Source organism: Panthera onca, chromosome E3 (genome assembly GCF_046562875.1).
Source record: "Panthera onca isolate mPanOnc1 chromosome E3, mPanOnc1 haplotype 2, whole genome shotgun sequence".
Lineage (NCBI taxonomy): Eukaryota > Metazoa > Chordata > Mammalia > Carnivora > Felidae > Panthera > Panthera onca.
This window is the reverse complement of record NC_138354.1, coordinates 10,508,744-10,533,015: the sequence shown is the minus strand read 5'-3', so window position 1 is coordinate 10,533,015 and position 24,272 is coordinate 10,508,744. Positions and strand designations below refer to the sequence as shown.

The 24,272-nt window shown below is 46.3% G+C and overlaps 1 protein-coding gene across 2 annotated transcripts; it reads right to left on the bottom strand.

Annotated features, from left to right (window-relative positions):
* Positions 1-795: 795 nt before the first annotated feature.
* On the bottom strand, positions 796-24,230 carry EIF4H (eukaryotic translation initiation factor 4H). Of its 2 annotated transcripts, XM_078439738.2 has the most exons (7): positions 24,058-24,230; positions 9,320-9,507; positions 7,599-7,663; positions 7,418-7,514; positions 7,025-7,084; positions 3,106-3,243; positions 796-2,813 (listed from the first exon to the last, which is right to left on the bottom strand). In XM_078439738.2, exons 1-7 carry the CDS (start codon positions 24,114-24,116, stop codon positions 2,674-2,676), a joined length of 747 nt encoding a protein of 248 aa, XP_078295864.1. In that variant the 5' UTR covers positions 24,117-24,230; the 3' UTR covers positions 796-2,673. The 2 variants fall into 2 exon arrangements, with proteins under 2 accessions (XP_078295864.1, XP_078295865.1); XM_078439739.2 differs by lacking the exon at positions 7,025-7,084.
* Positions 24,231-24,272: the final 42 nt, after the last annotated feature.

Here is a 24,272-nt window from a genome sequence, read left to right as displayed (position 1 = left end):
ATTTTTTTTTTTTTCAACGTTTTGTATTTATTTTTGGGACAGAGAGAGACAGAGCATGAACAGGGGAGGGGCAGAGAGAGAGGGAGACACAGAATCGGAAACAGGCTCCAGGATCCGAGCCATCAGCCCAGAGCCTGACGCGGGGCTCGAACTCACGGACCGCGAGATCGTGACCTGGCTGAAGTCGGACGCTTAACCGACTGCGCCACCCAGGCGCCCCATTTTTTTTAATGTTTATTTCAGAGATAGAGCGAGCACGTGCACGCGCACATGTGGGGGAGGGGGAGAGAGAGGGAGACGCAGGATCCGAAGCGGGCTTCATGCAGACAGTAGAGACCTTATGCGCGACTCGAACTCGCAAACCACAAGATCATGACCTGAGCTGAAGTCAGACGCTTAACCGACGGAGCTACCCAGGTGCCCCCCAAATCAGCAGTTATTAAAAGCATGCACACGCTGTGCAAACACCTGATTTCTTCCATTTTCAGGAAGAAAGTCCCTTTACCCAATCAAAAACTAAGGCCACACTGCATGCAAGGCCTCTGTTCAGAAAACTGCCATTTTTAGGAAATGAGAAGAAAGGGGGGGGTGGGTAGGAAAACCTGGGCGTCCTATTTCTAATCATCGCTAGCTTTTAAACTGCTTTCGCTAATCCTGTAACTTCCAAGAGCAAGATGCTTCTCTCCTGTGGTCGCAGTACATTCTACCGGATTCGGACAGAGCTTCCCCAATTTAATAAGGGTGTGAACTTCTCGTTAAGAGCAGCTAGAAAGAAGTCAAAAATAAAGGCGAGCATTAAATATTACGTAAGGTTTTCTTTTATTTAAAAGATCATTCACAAAATACCATATCCATAGATTTACTTTCTGTCATATAGCTGAATGTGTTAAGTGTTTGGAATTCCATTCTTACATTTAAAAGTCAACTGGGATTGATTGCCCAGAAGTTTAGATGAATTTGTTTTGTTCTTAATCTTTTCCACATTGAAGATGTAAGTAGGTCATCTGAAAGCATCAGGTTTGATTACAACCACATAATGCATGTCTTTCTTAAGTTAAGTATTGGTGTTACACAAATGGTTCTTATTTCGGAAGCAGAGGCGGCAGGTGAAGGAAGGAAAGGAGAGAGAGTTCTGTAGTTGCTGAGACCCCGAGACTGAGACCCAGTGAGAGAAGCCAAGGACGCCAGCTAGCGACGACCTCTCACCTCCCCTCCCACCCCCAAACGGCAGGTCTCTTCCCTGGGCTCTAGCTGCTGGCGGCCCCCAAACTGCTCCCAACGGGACGGTCTGGGACTCGCTGCTGAAAAACCCAGGTTGCTCACACACACGGGCGTTTAGCTCAGGAGCTACGGCCCAGCCCCCCTGGCCCTGGGTGCGTGCCAAACACAGCTTGTGGGGATAGGCAACTGTGCCCCAAAGAGGAGACCTGGGGACTTACAGCCACCTACCAGCTCTCTGAAGGCTCCTGACAGCCCTGCAGGGTAAAACCCTCAATTCATCAAGTCAAACAGTAAAGTGCCAGATTTTAGGCCCATTTTCATTATAAAAGTCAGGGAGGGCGGGAAGCGCAGTATCTCACTGCTACTTACGCGAGGAGCAGACACAGGTAAACACAAGGGAGAGACAGGGACACACACGCGACGGGGTCTGAGGAGAGTCTGCGTCCGCACGGGGAGCACGGCCCAGGCGCGGCTCGGCCACCACTGCCCGTCGGTCCCCCCGGAGCGCCCTGCCCGGACAGGAGACTGGACGGAGGCTCGGCGCACCCAGCCACCCACGGGAGCCTCCGCCTCCGCCGGGGAGGAGGGGACGAGCTCGCACGACGTGCTGACCCAGCCATCCTGGCGTGCGCACGGAGGTGTGCTCGGCCCCCGGCCCGTCCGCTGAGCTGCTCACCGACTCACGCTACCACCCTCTTCTCTTAGATTCCACCTTTGAAAGGAGAGCCTCCGGCTCGAATGATCCATTCGGGGAGGGAGTGACAGAGACAGGGCTGCTTATAAATAGGGACAGGGAGGAATCTGCAAGGATCAACAGATATTTTATCCTTGTTTTGAAAACAAGGTGCCTCAAATTCTCTCTGTTGACCACAGCTGAATAAAAACAAGATGCTACCCAATTTGTGACTTCTTTCTGGTTTTTTTTGTTTTGTCTTGTTTTGTCTTTTTCCTTCCCTTGGAAGCCACAGCAATACAGAACTCCACATGCAGGTCAGAAGAGAAGCACTGAGAAAAATGAAAGGACCAACCGGGTCTGGCCAGAGTGTCCAAAGTAAAACGAGAAAGCAGGGGGAGAAAAATGGAGCAGCACCTCCATCCTAAGAACGCCCACGGGTGGCTGCCTCTGTCCCTCGAGAGAGACTCAAGTACTGGAAGGCAACAAGGAGCAAGAAGGAAAAAGGACAGAAGGAAAATGGGAAAGGACTGGCAGAGAAAGAAAGAAAAAAAAAAAGCACAAAACAGGCACTAGATAGGTTCAGCAAAGCCAAGAATGTACTAAAAACCACTTGTTAACTGCTGACATGCACTCACAAGCTCTGTGTTTCCGCTGTAAGAAAGGAGGACAAAGGTCAGGCGCAGGAATGGTGACTGCAGGACCGCTGGTCCAGGGGGCTAGCCAGGCTGTGGTCTTGCTGTGACTCCCCCACACCCCATTCCCTCCCAACCGCGAGCTCATTCTTGCTCCTTGTTAACGACTTCCTCTCTGGGCCTGGCTCCCCCGAAGATGGCAGAGTTGGGATTGGCTACTTGATTGAGGGGCGTGGCAACTGTTCGAGGCTTCAGCTGGAGCCGTGGCCTCTGTGCTCTTTCCTCTGCGGGAGAGAAACCAACGTGGTTTATGAGAAAAGGACCCCACATTCCCCGCCCGGGTGGAATGATCCGACTGAGGCCAGCCCCTACAGGCCAGCCCATTTTCTAACCATCAGGCCAGCCCTGAAGACCCATCCCATCCCCAGACGCTCTAACAAAGGCCAACTCGTTACTGAAGACTTAAGGGGCGGGCCACAGAAGCCACCGTCCGTGGCACGAGAAGGCGTGTGTGTGTGTGGGGAACAGCCAGCGCACCAGGGCAAGACAACCTCCACCCACAAAGCATCACCGTACCTTCTGTTGGTTCTCTGAAGTCCATATTGGACCCTCGAAGGGGAGGGCCATCTCTGAACCGACTCCCCATTGGGGGGCCTGTTCGCCGGTCACCTGGGCGACTCCCTCCCCTGCCTCCTAAGAAGTCATCCCTGAAGCCTGAAGGAGGAAGAGGACACCGGATTACTTTTTAAGCTACCGTCTCAAAGCTGACTGTGCAGCTGGCGTGGACTGTTCAACTTGAATTCTTTAGTTTGTCCAACATCGGAAGTTTTTGCAAAAGAGTGCATGGGGTCCAAATGAGAATGTGCTGGGTAATCTCAATGCTAACAGACGTTATACTTCTTACGAAAGAAAAATAAAGCGAGCTGTTCAAACCTCAGCTTGCAGGAAAAGTGGCGGAAACCCCACCCCCTACATAAGACTATAAAATAAGGCTCGCGACAAACAAAAATCCTCAAAGCCCATCTTATTGTGTCTTCTAACATAAAGCCTCTGATTATTAAAAAGATAAACCTGAAATGTGAAAGTTACAATTTAGAATGCGACACCCAAGAAAAGCCCAGACACGAAGACAAAATAAAAACACGAGGCCACCTCTGGGTGACGCGCCCCACTTGTCTCTGTTGTGTGGCGGGTGTGCAGCACCGTAAAAGCTCGGCACCCGTGTGGTCAACAAGGCAGTTACCCGGCACGGCTCGCCCCCTTCGCAGAGCGGGGCTCGCAGAGGAGCGGAGCACCTCGCCCCCAACCTGCGCCACCTCCGGGGGCTGCGAGGGGGAGGAGAGGTTTCCTCCCCATCCCTGCGGGTATCTGCTGGAACCGTCAGCAAAGCAACTGTCACGACAACGGTCAGGAGTGTTCCGACTCTCATCTGTCTGTAGAGAAGACGGTTTTCTCCACAGGCTTTGAGAACCCTAAGTTTTCTTCAGTTCTGTATTTCATGGAAGGACTTTCATCTAGAGGGGGCTTAAGCTGACTAGACTTTTAACAGTATCGCCTACTGAAAGGAGAGTGAGCTTCCGGTAAAAATTTAAGAAATAATATTGTAATTAAACAAACCAGTCCGCCTTCCCCTCAGCCCCCAAAGGTGACCACTTCTACTCGAAGGACGGTGCCACTGCTCAAAGCTCTGGAGGAACATCTATCTTCAAGAAGGATCCTGAGCCTGAGGAATATTCTATATATGGTCCATCCGCATCATCCGTAGATTTTGTATCTGCCCATTTGTCGACTCACTAGCCTTTGTACGTAACCCTGAAATTAAATCTTTTGGCCCTTCTGCTTTTCCAGACATGCACAGAGCAGTGGAAATCTGAGTCGCCCGACATGCGTGTCTCTCGGCTGAGGTCCAACAAAGCAACACTCTGCCTCCTTGTTTCAGCTCAGACCATAAACAAGTGTCTTTTCAAACTATTCGGTGCCAGGTTTTTGCTCTTTTGGGCTTTTCTTTGGCAATTTCACTGTTTAAAGCGGCCCCGCACATAGAGCTGAAGAGTCGTCTAGCATTCCTAAGTGCAAGAAGGCAGTCCCGTACCTCACGGGAGAAAACACGTTAGATAAGCTCCATTCGAGCAGAGTTCTGGTGGTGCTGGCCAGGAGCTCCTTGTTAAACAAATCAACAGTATAGGGGACATTAGGGGTCTTTAAACAGAAATACACGCAACAAGGTACGTACTGGTCACTCGACAAAATATTGGGACCAGAAGCTCACAGGAATCAGACCCTGTCGCTTCCCCTGGGAACAATGGTTCGGTATCTGCTCATCTGGGGTTCTCAGTGATTCTAAACTTAACTCCCCTGAATATGAAGACTCAACTGTTTGCAAGGGTGGTATTTTTCTGTTCTTTAAGGGTGGCCAAGGAATTTGGAAAGCGATCAAGTTATCTGAAACCCAGCTTAGAAACTGAGTTGGACAGTACCAATTTTAACCAAACAAGTAATGAAAACAATCCCCCCCAAAAGATTCAGACCAATAGGAGCACTGATTTGGGGAAAACATACTGGGATGTATACAGTCAGGTAGAAGGTTCTTTATAGAATCTTTTAAACCAGAGCTCACGCTGTTTATTCAACAAGCTTAACTGAGATTCAAACATCTGACTGACATTTCCCCCAATCAACTGTGAAGCGGACCTTTCCATGGGAGTACAAAAGCTACTCCCCTAGGAGAATAAATTTTGCGACCAGTGTGTAGCATAAATCAGCTCACCCCCGCACTGACAAGGCAGGTAAGCACGACTGCTACTTAGTCCGGATGCACCCAAGTAGGACAGAAGGGAAAAAACCCAAAACAACAGAAACAGCACGCATCCACGGCCAGTGACCACCTCATTTCAAAATCTCTTACGACGGGTGCCGGCGAAGATTATGAGGGAAACGCAAGGTCTGACATTACCAGGTATCTTTTAATTAAGTTTGATGACAGATTTTTAGGAGGCACGCCGTTCATAAGAACCTTCCAAGTTTTTGTTTTTTTTTTTTACTTTAACGTACTTGGCTACCTCTGGGGGTGGGACTCTGCTTTCTTCTATTTTTTTGGTATTGCTCCAATCTTCTTACGACAGTGTATGTCATTTAAAAAACAGCATCACTTTGAAGAGCAAAAAAGATCTACGTTCACAAATAACGGATACAAGCATCACTCCACCATGCGGGCACCTCTGGATTCGGACACCTGCAGACACGGCAGTTTATGCTGAACCTGGTGGGTGGCGAGGGAGTTTCTCTGGCTGTGTTCTCTGCTTCCGAGAGTAAAAGTCCCAGCGAGGGCAACAGTTCCTTACGTAACTGCCACAATTCCAGAGCCTACACACTCAAGCGCTATTCCTACAGTCCCAGCGAATTCAAAACCGGCCGGTCCCAGGCCACCACTCGTCAGGCCACTAACGGCTGCACTCAGATTGACTTTGAGAAGACATTTGCTGCGTGTTTCAATCAGAGACTAGCTTATACATAAAATTACAGGTTTGCTGGATCATACTGTACTTTTATGAATAAGCTCATTTCTGATTGGCTACAGGATTTTTAGGATTAAGTAATTCAACAGATATAAGCGGTCACCTGTTTAGCCAAAGTAGCACTGGAAATGCACTCGTAAAAATTTTGGTCTTCAACAGCTTGTGCCAGTTCTTCCCATACTTACCAAACACTATCTGCCGAATTTTGTTTGATGGGGGAGGGTGACAGGGTGGTTGGGTGGGGCACTGATGTTATCCTCTCATACAGTGGAGAGTGCAGAGTTTAGAGAAAACAGACTACTTTCTCATTTTTTACCTGTTACAACTGACGTTTTGATCACATATACAATTTATTTTTGTTAAAAAAAAACAAAAACAAAAACAAAAAGAAAGTAAAGAGATGATCAACCCTTCAAAGCAGAGGCCCGACATGCAAACCGACCTCTTAAGGGGAGACAAGGAGGCACCTGGTGGTCTGCCTTGGTAAGTTAAGAAAAGGAACAGAGCAGATCGTGTCCACCAAGAAGAGATAGGAGTTCCATGCCCTTCAAAAAAACAAACTGGTCACCACGACTTTAACCATGGAAGAAGGAGTCACCAAGAACCACGGTTACGAGGCTTTCTGTAAGCTTCCAAACCCCCCCCCCGCAACTTTCTAGAAGTAACAGTGCTTCTATTTACGCAGAGCAGCCAAGGGGATTCCTTAGACAAAGGCCAGATGGGAACTATAGGCTGAGGCATCGTAACAAAAGGAGGTGGGTCGGTCTAACTCGCCCACAGTGTGGAACCTCTCAAGTCCTACCCCGAACATTTAGGTTCTAACAGAGGCTTACTGCATGCCTGGGCATCTTTCAGGAAAGTTTCACCTGCGGAATGAACTAAAGGAGTAGTCCGGCCAGGTGGGCTACGTCCACACTAAACGTACAACAGCAGCAAGGCCATTGAAAAAGGTTAAGTGGTGATACTTTAAATACTGATACCGGAATTGAAGTCATCCCGGGAATCCCATCCACCTCTAGATTCTCGAGAGCCACCCATTCCTGAGGACACACAAAAAAGATAAAGGTGAGGTCGTACCATTACCCTGCTGCACACACATGGCAAAATTCTTTGGGAAGAATCACTCACGTGATGAGAAGTTCAAAAGAATTGTAAGAGTTTTTGTTGCCAATAGGAAAAAAACAAAAAACAAAAAAACAAAACAAAAACAAAACCCAGGCTTGTGGAAGCACCATCCATTCTAAGATTTTTCCACGTTTTTAAAAGCTCACAAAAGCCTATCAGACCGGCAAGATAATTCTAGTAGCCTTCAACAGTTGTAACCAGTGGGCATACAGTTAAGTGTTATGTTCAGTTTTAGAAGAACCAATCACCTCTGTCATCTGGTCCACCTTTCCTGAATCCAAAGCCACCTTTATCTTGTTTTCTGCCTTCTGCAATGTCCACACGAAGCGACCGATCACCCAACAGCTGATAAGGGGAAAACAGTGTAAGTATAGGCAAAGACAAACATCAAAGCTGCTAACACGACACAGAAAAACTGAAGATACTTACTGCACCATCATATGTCAAGGCTTCCTTAAGGGAATCCACCTCATCAAATTCTACATAGCAGAAACCTGTAAGAGAAACGAATCCCAATTTCCTCAAGGAATTCTGGGTTAAGACACAGTGGGATCCCCGTCCCTCCCATTTCCCCACTTTCGTTGCATCTAAGTGACAGCAGGCTGGCAGAGCCTAAAAGAGAGATTTTGCTTTTCGGTAAACAAAATACTCGACTGGTATTCCTCCCTCTCAATTATACTCTACCAGAAAGTGCCAACCAGGCACTGAAATGGCAGCTGTTTTTATAATGCTTTCTTTTTAGAAGTTTTAACCATGACGTTAGAACCTTTCCTGGGCCACTGAAGAGCTGACTTCTGAATGACTTTAGCTTCTCCCTCAACCTCCAACAGTTTCCACGCCCCTTCCTCCTCGCAGCCTGGAGTCTCGGGCTGCACTCGGCACACCCCTCGCCCCGCTCTGCTCACACTGCACCCTGTACTACACCACACCCTCCCACCGCACCCCGAGTGTCCCCGTCCCGTGCGATTACACCTCACCTTCAGGGCCCACCAGACTACAAATGCTCTGAAGGCTTGGGTCCAAACTCTTCCTGTTCACCATTCCCCCCCCCCCCCCCCCCACTACTTGCAACAAGAAGGTACCGCTTGGCTGGAAGGATTCACAATGGTCTAGAGTCCTTGTGGAAACCACCTCCCGTGCTCAAAGAGGCCACAAGAGCCCGGTCACCCATCTCACACCTCAGAGCTGCTCAAACGGAGGATGACCCTCCGTCTGATGTAGAAACTAAAACCTGCTGCTACTGACTCAGCCTCAAGGCTGGCCTCGACCACCCGTTCCTCCCCTCCCCCAGAAGCCCGAATTCCTAGCGCATCTAGGAGGCACACTGGGTGGGCCTGACTTTCACAGGCTGAACAGGTACATTTACTTCTGCTGTTAGAGCGCTCGTTATTAACAAGGCTTCCGGTTCTAAAGCCAAGAACGCCTCCAAAACGGTAAAAGCGCCACCTATACGCAGAACCGCTCGGGTGAGCGAAACCTCTGCTTCTCGCACAGCTAGTACCTCTCCTTGGATGTTCTTCTGGCTAAATGACGTAAACCGCATGCCCTTGTACCTCGCGCCATGCCCTGAACAGAGAGCGCGTTTCCCTTCAGGGACTCCGGAGAGCTAGAGGATGACGCTCACGTGACTCTTCCTGCTTACTGCTTCCCGGCTCACGTGCCTTGAAGAGACTAATCTACAGACACGAACTTTACCCAAAATTTGAGCCAACCCTCCCCCAGACACGCTCCCAAATCACAAAGATACAGCGATGATATTTGTGAGCTTCTCTTCTGAATTCTGTACAAATACTTAGATCACAGGAAAACGACAAAGAAGAAAGCCACGCGTCGGTGAAGGGGAAATGCACCGGCAAAGTCCTCTGTTCTGTCTGTTCATCTCTCTCCCGGGGAACTCCTTTACTGGCAGACAGGACTGCCAGTCAGGCAAACAGCACCTTTACTTGGGCATATATTGCACATTTCTACAAATAAGATCACGTGTAAAACATTCTCCCCCAAGTAGAACCGAAAGCCTCATGGGTTAAGGGGCTATGCGGGTTTCAGCTACTTGGATAAACACTTCCACAATTAAAGCCCTCTGGTTCCCCACCATTTTGGTTCGGACCCTCCCTCTACGAGAATATACAGTACGAATTCCCCAAACTCACCTTTAAATTTGTCTGTGTCTTTGTCTCTGACTAGCCGTACACTCCGTATGCTGAGATCCTTGAAGATAGCATCTATGTCGCCCTGAACTGTATTAAAAGGTAGGTTTCCTACATATGCTGTGTAGGGGGGCTCTGTGGGCAGCTCCTTCTGGCTACGGGAACCATGGCCACCAGCACTGCCGCGGGACCTGGAGGGGAAACAGACAGGATTCAAGTCTACTTGTCCCAGGGCGGGGACAAGGGCAATGTCTTCCACTCAGCCATACCAGTCATGTGAACGACTCCACTTGATTGTACAACAGCATCTTGAAATTATCAAGAGTATCCCAAAATACCACTTATGGAAAGGGTACCTATTGTTTGGTGACAGAAACGTCCACAGAAACACAGAATGTACGTAAGCAGACATTTCCCCGGAAAATCACATCCGAACAGAACGTATCCCTCCTTGCACGACCGGTTATTTCCTACTTACTTAGACTCAGTATCTGCAAAATGCTCATGTCCTAAAACCTTAGCAAACCCCTCCCTCACACCTGGCAGCTAACACACGCAGAGACGGACCGTCCAGACTTCTCACACTGTGTTCACAGGAAGGTTTCCAAAGCTGCTCCAAGTTTAAGCCATTCGTAACGCACCTGCTCCCTGCTGCTGTCAGATTATGGAAAACACAAGCTGGGGAAGGGCAGAGAGAAAGGCGGACAGAGGATCCGAAGCAGGCTCTGCGATGACAGCAAGAGCTCGATGTGGGGCTGAACTCCGCAACCATGAGATCATGACCCGAGCCAAAGACAAACGCTCAACCGAGACACCCCAGGTGCCCCTTAAAACTCCTCTCTTAAAGGAGTTGCCTCACAACACAGATCTGCTCAAAGCCATCCTTTTCGCAGGGGAAGCATCAATACAAGTCACGGAAAGTAACTTGGTTTTTGCTAGGGATAACATGAAAGAACTCCGCCATCTTTGAGATAAGTACCATCCTTTATGACATTTTCTTAGCAGAAGAACAAAATCACGATGTAATTCTTAGATGGCTACAATTAAGCTTAGTAACTCAAAATTCTGCTACTTCCCAATAGGAAATTCTACATTTTGTTTTCAAGTGAACTGCACCCCACCTGCTCTCACTCCCCCCACCCCACCAAGGTGAGTAAATGACTTGTTTTTGCGCTTCAATACCCTTCACAACGCCACTGTTTTTCTTTTTTTTTTTTAAAGTTGATTTATTTTTGAGAGAGAGCGAGAGAGCAAGAGGAAACGAACCAGGGAGGGGCAGAGGATCCAAAGGAGGCTCTGCGCTAACAGCAGAGAGCCCGATGTGAGGCTTGAACTCATGAACCCCAAGATCATGACCTGAGCCGAAGTCAGATGCTTAACCGACTGAGCCACCCAGGTGCCCCTGCAATACCACTGTTCTTATCTCAATAACCCGAAGCCCTAAAATACTTTCAACGAGATACTCTGAGACTGAATACCGACTATATAAGATACAATAGATGCAAACTTTTGAAAAACTATCAAAGCACACGATGAATTACAATTAATAACTTGAAAATCATCTGTTACTAAACATCTGGTGGCAACAGTCCCTTGCCCTCAAGCAGCTCAAGGTGAGCGGCACGTGTAAGACACAAACAACTACACTGGCACACACTGCCTGCATGTTTGTGTGTATATGTACGTATATACAGAAGGTGAAAAGCCACAACGATTTTTTAAAACCTTAAGGTGAAGGTGAGAATGGAGAGCTGGTAAATTGAGCAGGTGTATGTCTGATGACTCGGGAAAATGGAGGAAGGAAGGCTTGCTCAAAGGACACGTGGAACATTTACAGAACTTACGCAGGATGCCGGCTGCAGGGCCCAGAAGGTGGAGTCAGGGCTCTGAGTTCAGGCAGCCAGGTGAGCCTGGATAAGGACCGAGGGAAGGAGGGTAGGTAGTGTTAATCGGATGGCAGGGGCACGAAGAAGAAAGCCGCAGGATAAGAAGCAGTTTCTGGCTCTGGGGAAGATGGCAGAATCCTGTTTCAAGCAAGCAGTATTTTAAGAGCTAGACATGTGGAAACAACCAACCCAGCCCATTAACCTGCTTATTTCACCAGAGCCTCACAAAACTGCCGGCGGCTTACTATTCCAGATTTTCCCAAGAATCGCCACAGTCACCCTGCATACTACCCTATGTGACATAGTTCTATGGGACTTCAGCATGTCTTACAGGACAGGGCAGCCGGACTGCCCGTAATTTGCCTTCTAATTTACTGTCTCCGACGGTTACAAAGCGAGAAGAGTGGAAGTCTCCAGTGTGCCAGCAACTTGAGACCAGGGCGAGGGGACAAACCCCAGAGAGTGCATATGCGTGTAATAAAAGGATACATCCAGTCAGCAACCCACCGAATTAAAAAAAAACCCAAATGTCGGGAAATTCTGAGCGAAAACTCCCATGATACCTTTTGACAGTAACTGAAGTTTACAAGAGACTATTGTCTAAAGCTGTGTTACTCAAAAGCACTTTCTAAAACAGGTTAAAAACAACGCAGGCAGAGAAGACTCCTTTGACACCTTTCTCAGCTTGGTGTAGAACCTCTTCCAAATGACCTCTGTCTCTCTCAGTTTCCTCGTCTGTGACTTCATAAGTGTCTCAAATCTTTCTTCTACAAAGTTTAAAACCGACCATAAAACAACTCATAAATCCTGATTGCTTTATAAAAGTTTAGCAACGATTCCAAAGCATTACGGGAAGACTAAGCACGCTCCAGGCTACACGGCTGTGCAGAAGCGGGGGGACAGGCTGCCGTGGATACGGAACAGATGAGCCAAAGAGCAGGCCGCCCCCCCCCCCCCCCCCGCCCCGGTTCAGAACAGACACCTGAAGGTCTGCGCTGCAATCCCCCAGGCTGTATTGCACCCCCTCCACTCAGCATCGATCCTTCCAGCTCATGACTGCTTCTGCTCTCCCTTAGGGACAGTCCACTGCTTTTTAAAATAACATATTCAAGTTTTAAAGTTTGATACAGAGTGAGAGCAGGGGAGAGGCAGAGAGAATCACAAGCAGGGTCCACACTGCCAGTGCAGAGCCTGATGTGGGGGCTTGAACTCACAAACCGTGAGATCATGACCTGAGCCAAAATCTAGAGTCAGATACTTAACCAAGTGAACCACCCAGGCGCCCCAACATATGCAAGTTTCAAAGTAATAAATTACAACCTCGGTAACTTAGGAAATCCAAATTTCAACTCCAAACATGAACAAGATCCTTTACAGAAAAATCACTTTTCTTTACTCAAATCATGTCTATGAGGTACAGAGGGCACAAACCTAAGACCCAGTCCCTGCCCTCAAGGAGCCAATAATCCAACTGACAGGGTCCAGGCATCAGGAAAGGAGAAATCAAAGACTGCAGGCAATCTGGGAGACAGCCACAGGGAGCAGGGTCCGCAGGGGTGAACAACAGGAATCGGGACCCTTGCGTTCCCACAGCACACAGGGAAACGCTGACCTAACAAGCTGGTTTGCCATGAAGAAGCCTGTGGGAGGCAAGGAGCCTGGAGGGAGGGTTGACTGTAAGAAACAAGATAAGACAAGAGAGTATTAGGGCCGGGATCAGCTCCAAGAAGTAGATTCAAGAGAGAAGTGCTCCAGGCTTACTTTCCAAGTATAAGGGATAAGAAAAAAGGAGGGATGCACGCTAAGCTCTTTTCTAGGAAAGGGTTTTATAAAGACTTCCAGAGGCCATCAGAAGCCACACATAATTTAATCACTGTTGCTGTTACTCTCGAAAAATCAAGAGGGAAGCCAAGATACCCAAGTAAAGAGTATTAACCTCTCTGGGGTATTTGCAACATTACATGTTCTCCTATTAAGTCTAGGTTAGGGACACAGTAGTCTTAGGGCTGATCAACAACTCTGGTCTTTTAGGTCTCTCACATTCCACCCAGAAATACATACTAGCATATATTACACTGTTTCACGCATGACACCATGCTGGATCCTGTATAAATATCCCCAAAAAGATCGCCTTTGTAAGATTAAAATACAAGTAAACAACAAAGTCCACTGAACATGCTTTAAAAAAAAGAAAAAAAAAAAAAAAGTCATGGTTATGATGTGCAACCCATTCAGTTTCTAGAAAATAACCAAAAAAAGGTTGAGCTCTCAAAAGCCAGGCCCTCATTTCAGTTTTATCTTACCTACTACTAACACCTTACATTACCAAAATACACTAATTAATATCACTGAACCAATATCGATACTTTACTAAAGCTCAGTTTATTCAGATTTCCTTAGTTTTTACCTCAGGTCCTTTTTCTCTTCCAGGAGCCCATCCAGCGCCCTATTACATTTTAGTTGTAATTGAGGTTTTTAAAAACTAGCCCCAGACAACTTGGATTAAAAGCATTTCATTTCCAAGCAGATCTCCCTCTCCTAGATGTATGCAGTCTCCAAGGCCTTCAATCAGCATTCACAATTAAACCCCTTCATCTTGATAACTGGCATTACTGAAGGATGGGCAAGAGAGCCTGTGGATGTTTCTGATCAACCCTGGGATCAATGATGAACTCTTCAATGAACCCTTTCTCAGAGCTCTTTTCTGCTGTGAATGGTTATCTTCATAATTCAATCCCATCTGCAGGATTAAAAAACCCTTGCAGGGAAATGCAAAGTAGTTCTAAGGCAGAATTCTGTCTCCAGAACTATTACGGTCTCTGGTACTCAGCAGGGGTGGAAGGAATGAAGACACAGGCCTAGCAACGCCTCCAGGATCACAAATAACTTCTTCCACTAACATGAATATTCTTTCTTTAAAAATTTTACTTATTTATTTTGAGAGAGGGAGGGGTGGGGTGGGGGAGAGACAGGTCAGTGGGGAGGGGGCAGAGAAAGACGGAGAGAGAGGGAGTCCCAGGCGGGCTCTGTGCTGTCAGTATGGAGTCCTACTCAGGCAGGGCTCGAACTCATCAACTGTGAGATCATGACCTGAACTGAAATCAAGAGTCGCTTAACTGACTGAGCCACCCAGGCACCCCTGGGTATTCTTATTTGGGAAAAAAAAATTAAAATATAAGAGAGGATTACATGTACTTAGATGACATCTCCAATTAGGTACTTAAATGTCTTTCAACAAAAACTTTGGCTACGACCAACAGCAAGAGAAACATCTTTACACCACGACTAAAAACGTGACACATATATACCTGCCTGCATAGTAGCTGTACAATAACAAAAAGCTTCTCAACAGTACAAACTCACAGTATAACATACACTATTCTCTATTTCATCTTTAAAAATGCTTGTCAGGACCTCTAAGTTGATCTCATCATCTACCAACAGGAAAGAACAGGCAGTCTGAAAGCCTTGTTCCAGAACAGGGAGCACAAGGGGGACTTCTGGTTTACAGTCTTTCTGAAAATGTTTCTTACTAGGAAAAAAGGCATTTATCGCAATGTACTAAAATTTTGGACTCCCACACATTAATGAAAGCAAATAAATGGATTATTAATATAGTAGCTTCATATGGTGCAAAACATTACTCAATCCAAAGTTCCAGATTCTTCAGAGGAAATAAAATAAAAATCTCAAGCTGTTTATCGGTCCTCAGAGAGTACTGCCACAAAAAACATCTGTCTTGAAGCTATGATGTAAACCATTTCTATGGATTAGTTTTGAACTTTATAGGCCAAGAGTTCTTTTCCCTATTTATTTTATTTTTTTATTTTAGAGAAGAGAGAGAGCACGCGTGCAGGGCAGAGGGAGACAGAATCCCAAAACCTGGGACCGTGACTTGAGCTGAAAATCAAGATTAGGATGCTCGGGGCGCCGGGGTGGCTCAGTCTGTTGAGCGTCTGACTTGGTTTCTGCTCAGGTTGTGATCTTACAGCTCGTGGGTTTGAACTCCATGTGCAGGTCCACGCTGACAGTGCAGAGCCTGCTTGGGATTCTCTCTCTGTCCCTGCACGGCTCACATGTTCTCTCTCTCAAAACGAATAAACTTAAAAAAAAAAAAAAAAAAGAGTAAGACGCTCAACCTACTGCCACTCAGGTGGCCCAGGAGAGCTTTTTCTAATTTAGGGTGATTATTTGAGATTTGACATTCTACATACTATCAGCTCCAATTCATTTGATTAGTTTTTTAACTTTTTTCTTAACATTTATTTATTTTTGAGAGACAGAGCAAGACAGAGCACAAGTGGTGGAGGGGCAGAGAGAGGGAGACACAGAATCCAAAGCAGGCTCCAGGCTCCGAGCTGTCAGCATAGAGCCCGACGCGGGGCTCGAACTCACAAACCGCGAGATGGTGACCTGAGCCGAAGTCGGACGCTTAGCCGACTGAGCCATCCAGGTGCCCCAGATCCACTTCACTTTAAAGAAAACTTCACATTTTCATGTGATGTTCAATTTTATGATCTACAAATAGCTTATGTTTCAGTTATTTAGAGAACAATAAAATGCCAAATAGACCACCAGATAAAAGCTAGAATTCAAAGGCATACAAAACTAACAGTTCTTCTCCATTTACTATCTGAAAAACCGTGAATATCACACTAACACCACGTATTAATTATACCTTAATAAAATTGAAAATACTTGAAAAGTCATAAAAATCTGTTACTTGTACTAAAAGACGATATGTACTAAGATGTATACCTATTAACATTATTTATTAATAAGTGTTTCTGCTAATATCAAATTTATTTTAACCTCTAGTTGCCCTACACGTGATAGTTACAAGAATTAGGCAAGGGGGGGGAGGGAGAGAGAGAGAGAGGGACAGAGAGAGGGAATGTTAAGCAGGCTCTATACTCAGCACAGAGCCCACTGTAGGGCTCAATCCTGGGACCATGACCTGAGCTGAAATCAAGAGCTGGGACACTCAATCGAGCACCCAGGTGCCCCATCAGGAGATTTAGTGGGCACACTGACCAAATGCCATGGGCAAACTTTGGTCCTGATTCAAACAAATCAGTTGTACATCAAAATTTACGAGCTAATTAGAGAAATCAAAATACTTATGGTGGGGGGGGGGGGCGGCCTGGGTGGCTCAGTGGGTTGAGCATCAGACTTCAGCTCAGATCATGATCTCAGTTCATGAGTTCGAGCCCCGCGTCTCCGTGCTGGGCTCTGTGCTGACAGCTCAGAACCCCCACCTCCTCCCCCCCCCCATTGGATTCTGTGTCTCCCTCTCTCTCTGCCCCTCCCTGTTTCACACTCTGTCTCTCTCTGTCTCTCAAAGTAAATAAACATAAAAAAAAAAAAACTTCCTGGGAAGTTTTCAGATGTGGTAGTATCATGGTTATATTTTTAAAAGTCTGTACCTTTGAAACTCATACTGAAGTACTTCTAGATGAAATGAGACATCTAAGATGTGCTTTAAAATATTCCAGGCGGGGCGCCTGGGTGGCTCAGTCGGCTCAGGTCATGATCTCACAAGTTCCTGAGTTCGAGCCCTGCGTTGGGCTCTGTGCTGACAGCTCAGAGCCTGGAGCCTGCTTCAGATTCTGTCTCCCCCCTCTCTCTCAAAAACAAAAAACAAAAGACAAACAAAATAAACAACAAAAAACAAACTTTCTTAAAAAAGGTAAACAAAATAAAATAATCCAAAAGCTTGTGAGGAAAGTGAAGGGAGGAGGTACAGATGAAATAAAAGCCGTCACTTTAAAGAGTGGGTAACAGGTACATGAGGTGGATTAGTATTGAATTCTACCTTTATTTGTACTTTAGACTTTTTGTAATCAAATCTTTTGAAGATTCAAATAGGCCAACTATATGAAGTAATCTTTGAGACAACTGCACAAAACTGAACACGAACTGGGTAACAGAAAAACTGGTTAAAAAGAAACCCCTAATCAGTTAGCAACATGCATGTACTCAAGTTTTAAAAGTATTTTCAGACAGAGAGACAGGAAGGCTGACTGGCTTTAAAATATTCTATCCCAGGACGCCTGGATGGCTCAGTAGGTTGAATGTCTGACTCCTGATCTTGGCTCAGGTCATGATCCCCCTCCCCCCCCCCCCCCCCCCCCCCCCCGTTGTGGATGGAGTCTGTGTAGGGCTCCGTGCTGGCTGTGGAGCCTGCTTAAGATATTCTCTCTGCCCCTCTCCCCCAATCGCATCACGCTCTCTCCCCCAAAAATAAAAAGATTCTATCCCCTCCCCACAATGGGGGAGACTGATGAAAACAGGAACAGCAAAAAGGTTTATAAAGCTAAATGAATGGAAATGAAGAGTTGCCCAATGGGCAGTTTCTGAGTATCACTGTGAACACCAGTGCCACTTAGAAATGGTCAAAGTGGTAAATTTTATGGATACATTTTACCACACATACACACACACACACACACACCCTGAAAAAAATGAAACCAGGGAATGGTTACATGGGTTTGATACACTGGTTTCCACTTCTGTTCACATGTGAAAGTGTTCAGGTTTATTTTTCTAAGTTTATTCATTTTGAGAGAGACAGAGCCCGGGGGTGGGCGCGGGGGATGTGGGCAGAGAGGGAGAATCCCAAGCAGGCTCTGTGCCATTAGCACAGAGCCCAATGTGGGACTCAAAGTCCTGAAACCATGCAGGACAGAAATCAAGACCGCGACACTCAACCAACTGAGCCACCCAGGCACCCCTGAAAAAGTTTAGATTGGTGTTTAAGTGTTACATAAAATGAGCAACTGGTAAATTCTGGCCTAATTTAAACCACACTGACCTTCCTCCACAAACAGAAAATTAAGCTCAAGGAGCAATCCTTTAATATTCTCAGGTGGCCTCTGTAAACACTAACATGCACTTCCTGTGGTCCTAACTGTGCCTTCCAGGACCACACCCTTCATTTAACAGTCCCCCAGCGCCTTACTAGCTGCTACCTGAGACCTGCACTGATCTTGCAACTGACCCCACAGTAAATCAAGGCTGGGGCACCAAACTACACTATTACTCATACTTCATCATGGAGTATTTGCAGAGAAAGGAGCCTATGAGCTTCAAAACACAATGTCCCTGATAAAGCAGTAAAAGTGATTAATTTTACTAAATCTTGACCCACTTTTTAATATCCTATGTTTTGAAATGGGGGCAAAGCATTATTGCGGCTTATAGAAATGTGATGGTTTTCTCCAGGAAAAGCATTCATGCAAGTTTACAAGCTGAGCTAGCTATGCTTTTCATGGAACACCATTTTTACCTGAAGAATTATCAAACTATGACTATTCGTTTTCTTGAAAATGAAGTGAGCCTGTCCTTTAAGGAAAATGAACAGTATCTGTTGCCAGTGATAAAATGCGGGCTTTTCAAGCAAAAAATAAAGTTTTAGAAAACTCATATTCATCAACATAAGTTTGAAAGTCTCACAATCTCTGAAATTGTTCTCATAAAATCAACTGTGGCATAAATAAACATCATTTGGTACTGTATAATAAAATGTACTAACACTGGGAAGATCTGCATAACTCAATGAACTGATCTTTTCCAGATAACCAATGCCTCATGTTACAAGATCATGAGCAGGTAAAAAAATCCCTTTGAAATATAAAATGATCAATGGACTTTAAAGAATAGTATGAAGGGGCGCCTGGGTGGCTCAGTCGGTTGGGCGTCCAACTTCAGCTCAGGTCACGATCTCACGGTCTGTGAGTCCGCGAGTTCGAGCCCCGCGTCGGGCTCTGGGCTGATGGCTCGGAGCCTGGAGCCTGCTTCCGATTCTGTGTCTCCCTCTCTCTCTGCCCCTCCCCCGTTCATGCTCTGTCTCTCTCTGTCTCAAAAATAAATAAACGTTAAAAAAAAAAATTAAAAAAAAAAAAAAGAATAGTATGAAAAGTTTACTAGATAAAGTTTCAGATTCCACACTGCAACTAACTTTTGCAGAAAACTACCACTTGTCCAGTTTTGGTATAGGAGCAGAAAAAAAAATACCCACAATTATCTGAAAAGGCTATTAAAATACTACTTTTTCCAGCTGCTTACCTGTGTAAGGCTGGATTTTCTTCATGTATGTCAACCAAAGCATCCCATCTCAAGAGTGAATACAGAGGCAGGTATGTATGAGAAACCAATTATCTTCTATTAAACCAAACACTCAAAGGGCTCCAAAAACGCAACTGATTAATTACAGAAGAATAGTGTGCAGAACAGGGGAGATGATAGTCTCCATCTACCCTATACTGAATACAAGACTTAACTGGAGGTGCCACGTTTTCAATGTAGTATCTTTTCAACATAGTATCAACATACTGGAGCACATCCAGAGGGCCCCATCAAGAACACTTTTTTTTTAAGTTTATTTATTTAGAGAGAGAGAGAGAGAGCATGTGCACAGGGCAAAGAGACGGGGGGGGGGGGGGGGAGAGAGAGAGAGAGAGAGAGAGAGAAAATCCCAAGCAGGCTGTGACCGTCTGCAAAGAGCCTGATGCCAGGCTCAAACTCACTAATCACAAGATCTTGACCTGAGCTAAAATCAAGTCAGACCCTCAACGGACTGAGCCACCCAGGCACCCCCCCCCCACCCCAATTTTAGAAATCACAACATGGGAAAATGTCAAAGAACCAAGGACATTCAATTAAAAAAGACAATGTAGGTATTACAGCTTAAGTTCTATCAAAATCAAGCAATTACACTTATTTCGTGTGCAGGTCTAACCAGATGTACAAATGAAAGGCAGGGGCACCGCATGCTGTCCTGTCCAACCCTCTCTTCTACTTCTAGGGGAAGCTGGAAACTGGAAGATGGGAGTCTAATCTAGGACTGATACTGCCCCAACACTGTGTTTACATGTTTCAAGTTTCTGGGAAGACTACTTGAATTAGTGGGACATCCTCCCAGAACACTAAAGGTTAACTTCAAATAGAAATATACATTTTAACAATATACCAAGTCAGTCTTTAGAAATCTCAGAAGCATTTGCAATAAATATTTCAAATATAAATTTTGTAACAAGCCGATAATCTACAAGAAAAAATTAGTTACCACTCATTTACAATATAGCACTCTTCATAAAGTGCTTTATGCCTATAGAATAGATTTCTCTTGGCTTTAGAAATAGAGCCAGGAAAGTGAAAACTCACTCGTTAATTCAATAGAACTTTTCCCACTCTTACTGATGCAAGGGAAATATGATTAAGTGTACGAGACACTGTGCTGCTTGCTTTGGACAGCTCACTTAATATTCCCAATAAATAGCTCTACAGAGGAGTTTTTATCTTACATGGGGGAAACTGAGGCTCAGAGAGCTAAAGAACTTGTTCCAGAGCACACAGCTAATACAAGGCTCAAGGCTCAGATGACCCTTAAGCCCTGTCTGCCTGATTCCAAACTGTGTTAGGGCTTTTCCTCAAACTGTGTTAGAGACTGTTGGTGAAACCAAGTCAAGCATCTGTGGTAACGATTTTCATAGAAGATAATGATTTGGAAGCCAGCATTTGGGAGGCCGGGGAGTGGAGAGGAGGACGATAACCCCAGGCCACCTGGCATTTGGTAGGCAAACAGGATTTTAAGATAAACTTTTTTAATACTTCTACGGGTCCTACCATGACCAGCGCAAATAGCTACCATTGTTTATACCCTGCTTTCTTTCCTCTTATTAGTCTTAAAATATGCTTAGAGGGGCACTTGGTTGGCTCCCTGTCCAAATGACATCTATTGATTTCAGCTCGGTTTGTGAACCCAGGGTAGTGGGAACAAGCCTCTGGGTCGGGTCAGGCTCCATGTGTGGAGTCTGGTTTGGATTCTCTGATTCTCTCTCTCTCTCTCCTTCTGTCCCCCTCCCCGCTGCTTGCACACTCTCTCTTAAAAAAAAAAAAAAAGTTAGAACTCCAGTCCCCCAACTGGAACTTGGTAAAGAATACTTAGTGGAATTTAAGAAACAAAACAGATGAACATAGGGGAGGGGAAGGAAAAATAAGATAAAGACAGAGAGGAAGGCAAACCGTAAGAGACTCTTAAATGCAGAGAACAAAGTGAGGGTTGCTGGAGGGGTGCTGGGTGGGGGGGATGGGTTAACTGGGTGATAGGCACTAAGGAGGGCTCTTGTTGGGATGAGCACTGGGTATTGTATGTAAGGGATGAATCACTAAATTCTACTCCTGAAACCGTAATTACACTATATGTTAACTAACTTGGATTTAAATAAAAATTTAAAAATAGAGAAATAAAAATCTAGATTAAAAAAAAGAAGACTACTTAAAGGTGTAGTTTTAGTAGGTACCATTTTCAGCAATCTCGAGTCTTGCTACCTCCAAGTTCCCATCTAATTCCCAGAATTGACGGTTTTAGGCTGGAGCGCGCAAAAGCATGTCATAGTTAGAAATGTAAAAGCCTACCACTCTCCACTTTATTGCCAATGGCCAATAAAATTAAAACCCAGGAAAGAAAATTTAGCAACCTACAGAACAAAATACACTCAAGATCTAGTACAATCAACTCTTGGTAATTTGGAATTGTGATTTGCTTTGCTTTTGGGGGCAACAATGCAGTTCCAGGCTCTGTCACTGGCCGCCGGGGACATTCTCAATGGGTTGAGAAAATAACCGCCTAACACCGCTTCCTGACAACAGCGCTGGGTATCACATACAACACAGAAGACAATTACAGGGAATGTGTAATTATTAAAACCAAGCTTTTAGGTTATGACTGCATTTCACACCTGCTATTCCTTTCACCTGTGACCCAAGTGGTTTACAGTTGAGACCTCTTACTCGCTAATTTTAGACCAAAGGGAAGGGTCCCTTGGTACAAAAGCACCAAACAAAGCAATGCAGAACTGGCTTTCCCGAAGTGACCATCTTCTACAATGCCTAAGCACTGTATGCGAACATAAGCAAACAGCACTGAGACATCGATGTGAAACATGGTTCACGTAACAGCACAAATTATCACGGAAGGTTACCCACGAGCCTCTACCACCTTGCTGAATTTCTGAGGAACCAGAAACTGGTTAACTCCAGAGCTGATGAAATTAAAGTAACATTGACTCTGGAATAGGAAGCTTTTGGCCCAGACCTCACTGCTACATGTCTGGTCCTTTGTAAAGTTTCTGGACTCACTCCGGACCCTGTCTAAATGAGCACACAAATTCACCAATGCGTTTTTAGGACTGCTTTTAGGAACTGAGTGGCATTTCCCATGTACTTAAATGTGACATCCACTAAAAGTCTGACTCAAACACCTCAAGTCACCAGAGCAGCTAGCAAATCTGTCGAAAGGCGGGGGGGGGGGGGGGGGGGGGGTGGCGCAAAAAAAAAAAACCCCACAGTAACCAAACACCAAATCCCAGATTCAGGATAATATGACTAACTTATTGTAGTCCCGAACCAACTAAAACTCCTTGGATCTGCCTTAAATCAAACCACTCTGTGTAAGAGTTTTCCTGGGCACTTTTAATGTTTCTTGAAACTAAAGAAAAAAAAAATCCCAGTTATTAAATTTCAAGATGACTTTAAAAGCAAATTTGATGTCTACGAACCTACCCCAAAGGCAACAGTTTCACATGTCATCCAACATCTATTTCTTTTTTATTAGCAAATAAAATATTCTTTGAAAGAACAGGTGGTTCCACCTTCCCCAACTTCCATATTCTAGCGTCATGAGTAATATTAGGTACACTCCCTAACCAAAACAAGCCTTTGTCTGAGCCAGTCCCAAACCAAGGTATTAAAAGATCATTCTTCACCAAACAAAGATACTTTTGGGATTGAAACCCAGGAGACTGGACACCTCAGTAGGTACTATTGTGGTGTTATCCTGGGAAAGTAATCCTTTCTGTAAAAGTACACAAAGGCCAAGTGTGTCCTTGACAAATAGCAAGATGTTTATAGTCTGTCTTCTAAATTCTGCATGAGGGAACAAAAAAAAAAAAAAAGAAAAAAAAAAAAAAGAAAAATATCCAGCGCGGATTCCCGAAATTAAATACGCTAAGTTTCTTATTCACTAGTGAAGTATTTCTCTTTCAAAGGGGGTGTCTCAATTGTATACAGTCTGTAAACGACCAGAATCAGAACGAGGCTAACTGCGATTCCTTCTCCAGGTCAGAAGGAGAAACTAGGGAGAAATAAAATTTTCTGCCAGCAAGCACGTAGCACCTGCCAATAAGACAGTGACCCAGGACACAGGAAAATTAAAAATGCTATTATGTATTTTCTTTTGCTTGGTCTCCCCCTCCACCGGCGTGAATCGGACCACTCCCGGGCTCTAGCCGCCAAATCCCTGCCTCACACATAAGGGAAGGGAATCACCCCTCTCGCCCTCCCGACCTTACCCAGTCGGCTGGCCTCCGGGCGAAGCGGGCCAGAGCGCCTGCAGCGCAAGCAGAGAACAGGAGGCCGGGACCTGGACAGAGACCCGAGCGGGGCAGGCTACGGCCCCCACCCCGCGCTGCAGCAGAGCCCCGCGCTGGCCCTGCCGTGCTGGGGGATGGGGCTGGAAGCGGGAGCTCGTCCTCCAAGGCACTCAGTGCCGCTGCGGCCTGGCCTTGCGGCCAAGGCACTGGAAAGACGACACGTCGGCGGCGGCGGCGGGAGACACAGGGACGAATCTGCGCCGCGAGCAAGACGTGGGGGAAACTAACTGCCGCCGCCCCCCTCCCCGAGCGCGCCATTTCTAGGCCCCGGCCCTCCAGGCTCCTCTCTCAGGCCTCCGCGGGCCGAGCCGGGCCCCCTACCGCCCGCCGCCCCGGGTGAGCGCGGGAAGGCCGCCGCCCCGGGGCCCCTGACTCCGCCCGCCCCCCGCGCCCGGCGGGGGCCCGCGCCCGCCAGCCTCACCCTCTGCCGCCGCCGAAGCTGCTGTAGGCCCGATCGTCGTAGGTATCGAAGTCCGCCATTTGCCGTCTCCGCTCCGAGAGGAACCAGGGTGAGCGAGGAAGGACCCCGCAATATAACTCCCCCCCGCCCCGCCGCCGGGGCTGTCCGCCGCGCCGCCTGATCGCAAATCGCACGCACGCGCGCGCGCGCGCACGTACGCCGCGCCGCGCCGGGCC

What these genes read in the sequence shown, in the direction of transcription:
- EIF4H (XM_078439738.2), bottom strand. Translation starts at nt 24,116, where the DNA reads ATGGCGGACTTCGATACCTACGACGATCGGGCCTACAGCAGCTTCGGC. An exon ending in AGACACAGACAAATTTAAAG is followed by an intron (nt 7,664 to 9,319) that starts GTGAGTTTGGGG and finishes TTTCTCTTACAG; the next exon opens with GTTTCTGCTATGTAGAATTT. An exon ending in CCGGGATGACTTCAATTCCG is followed by an intron (nt 3,244 to 7,024) that starts GTATCAGTATTT and finishes TTCCTCCTTCAG; the next exon opens with GCTTCAGGGATGACTTCTTA.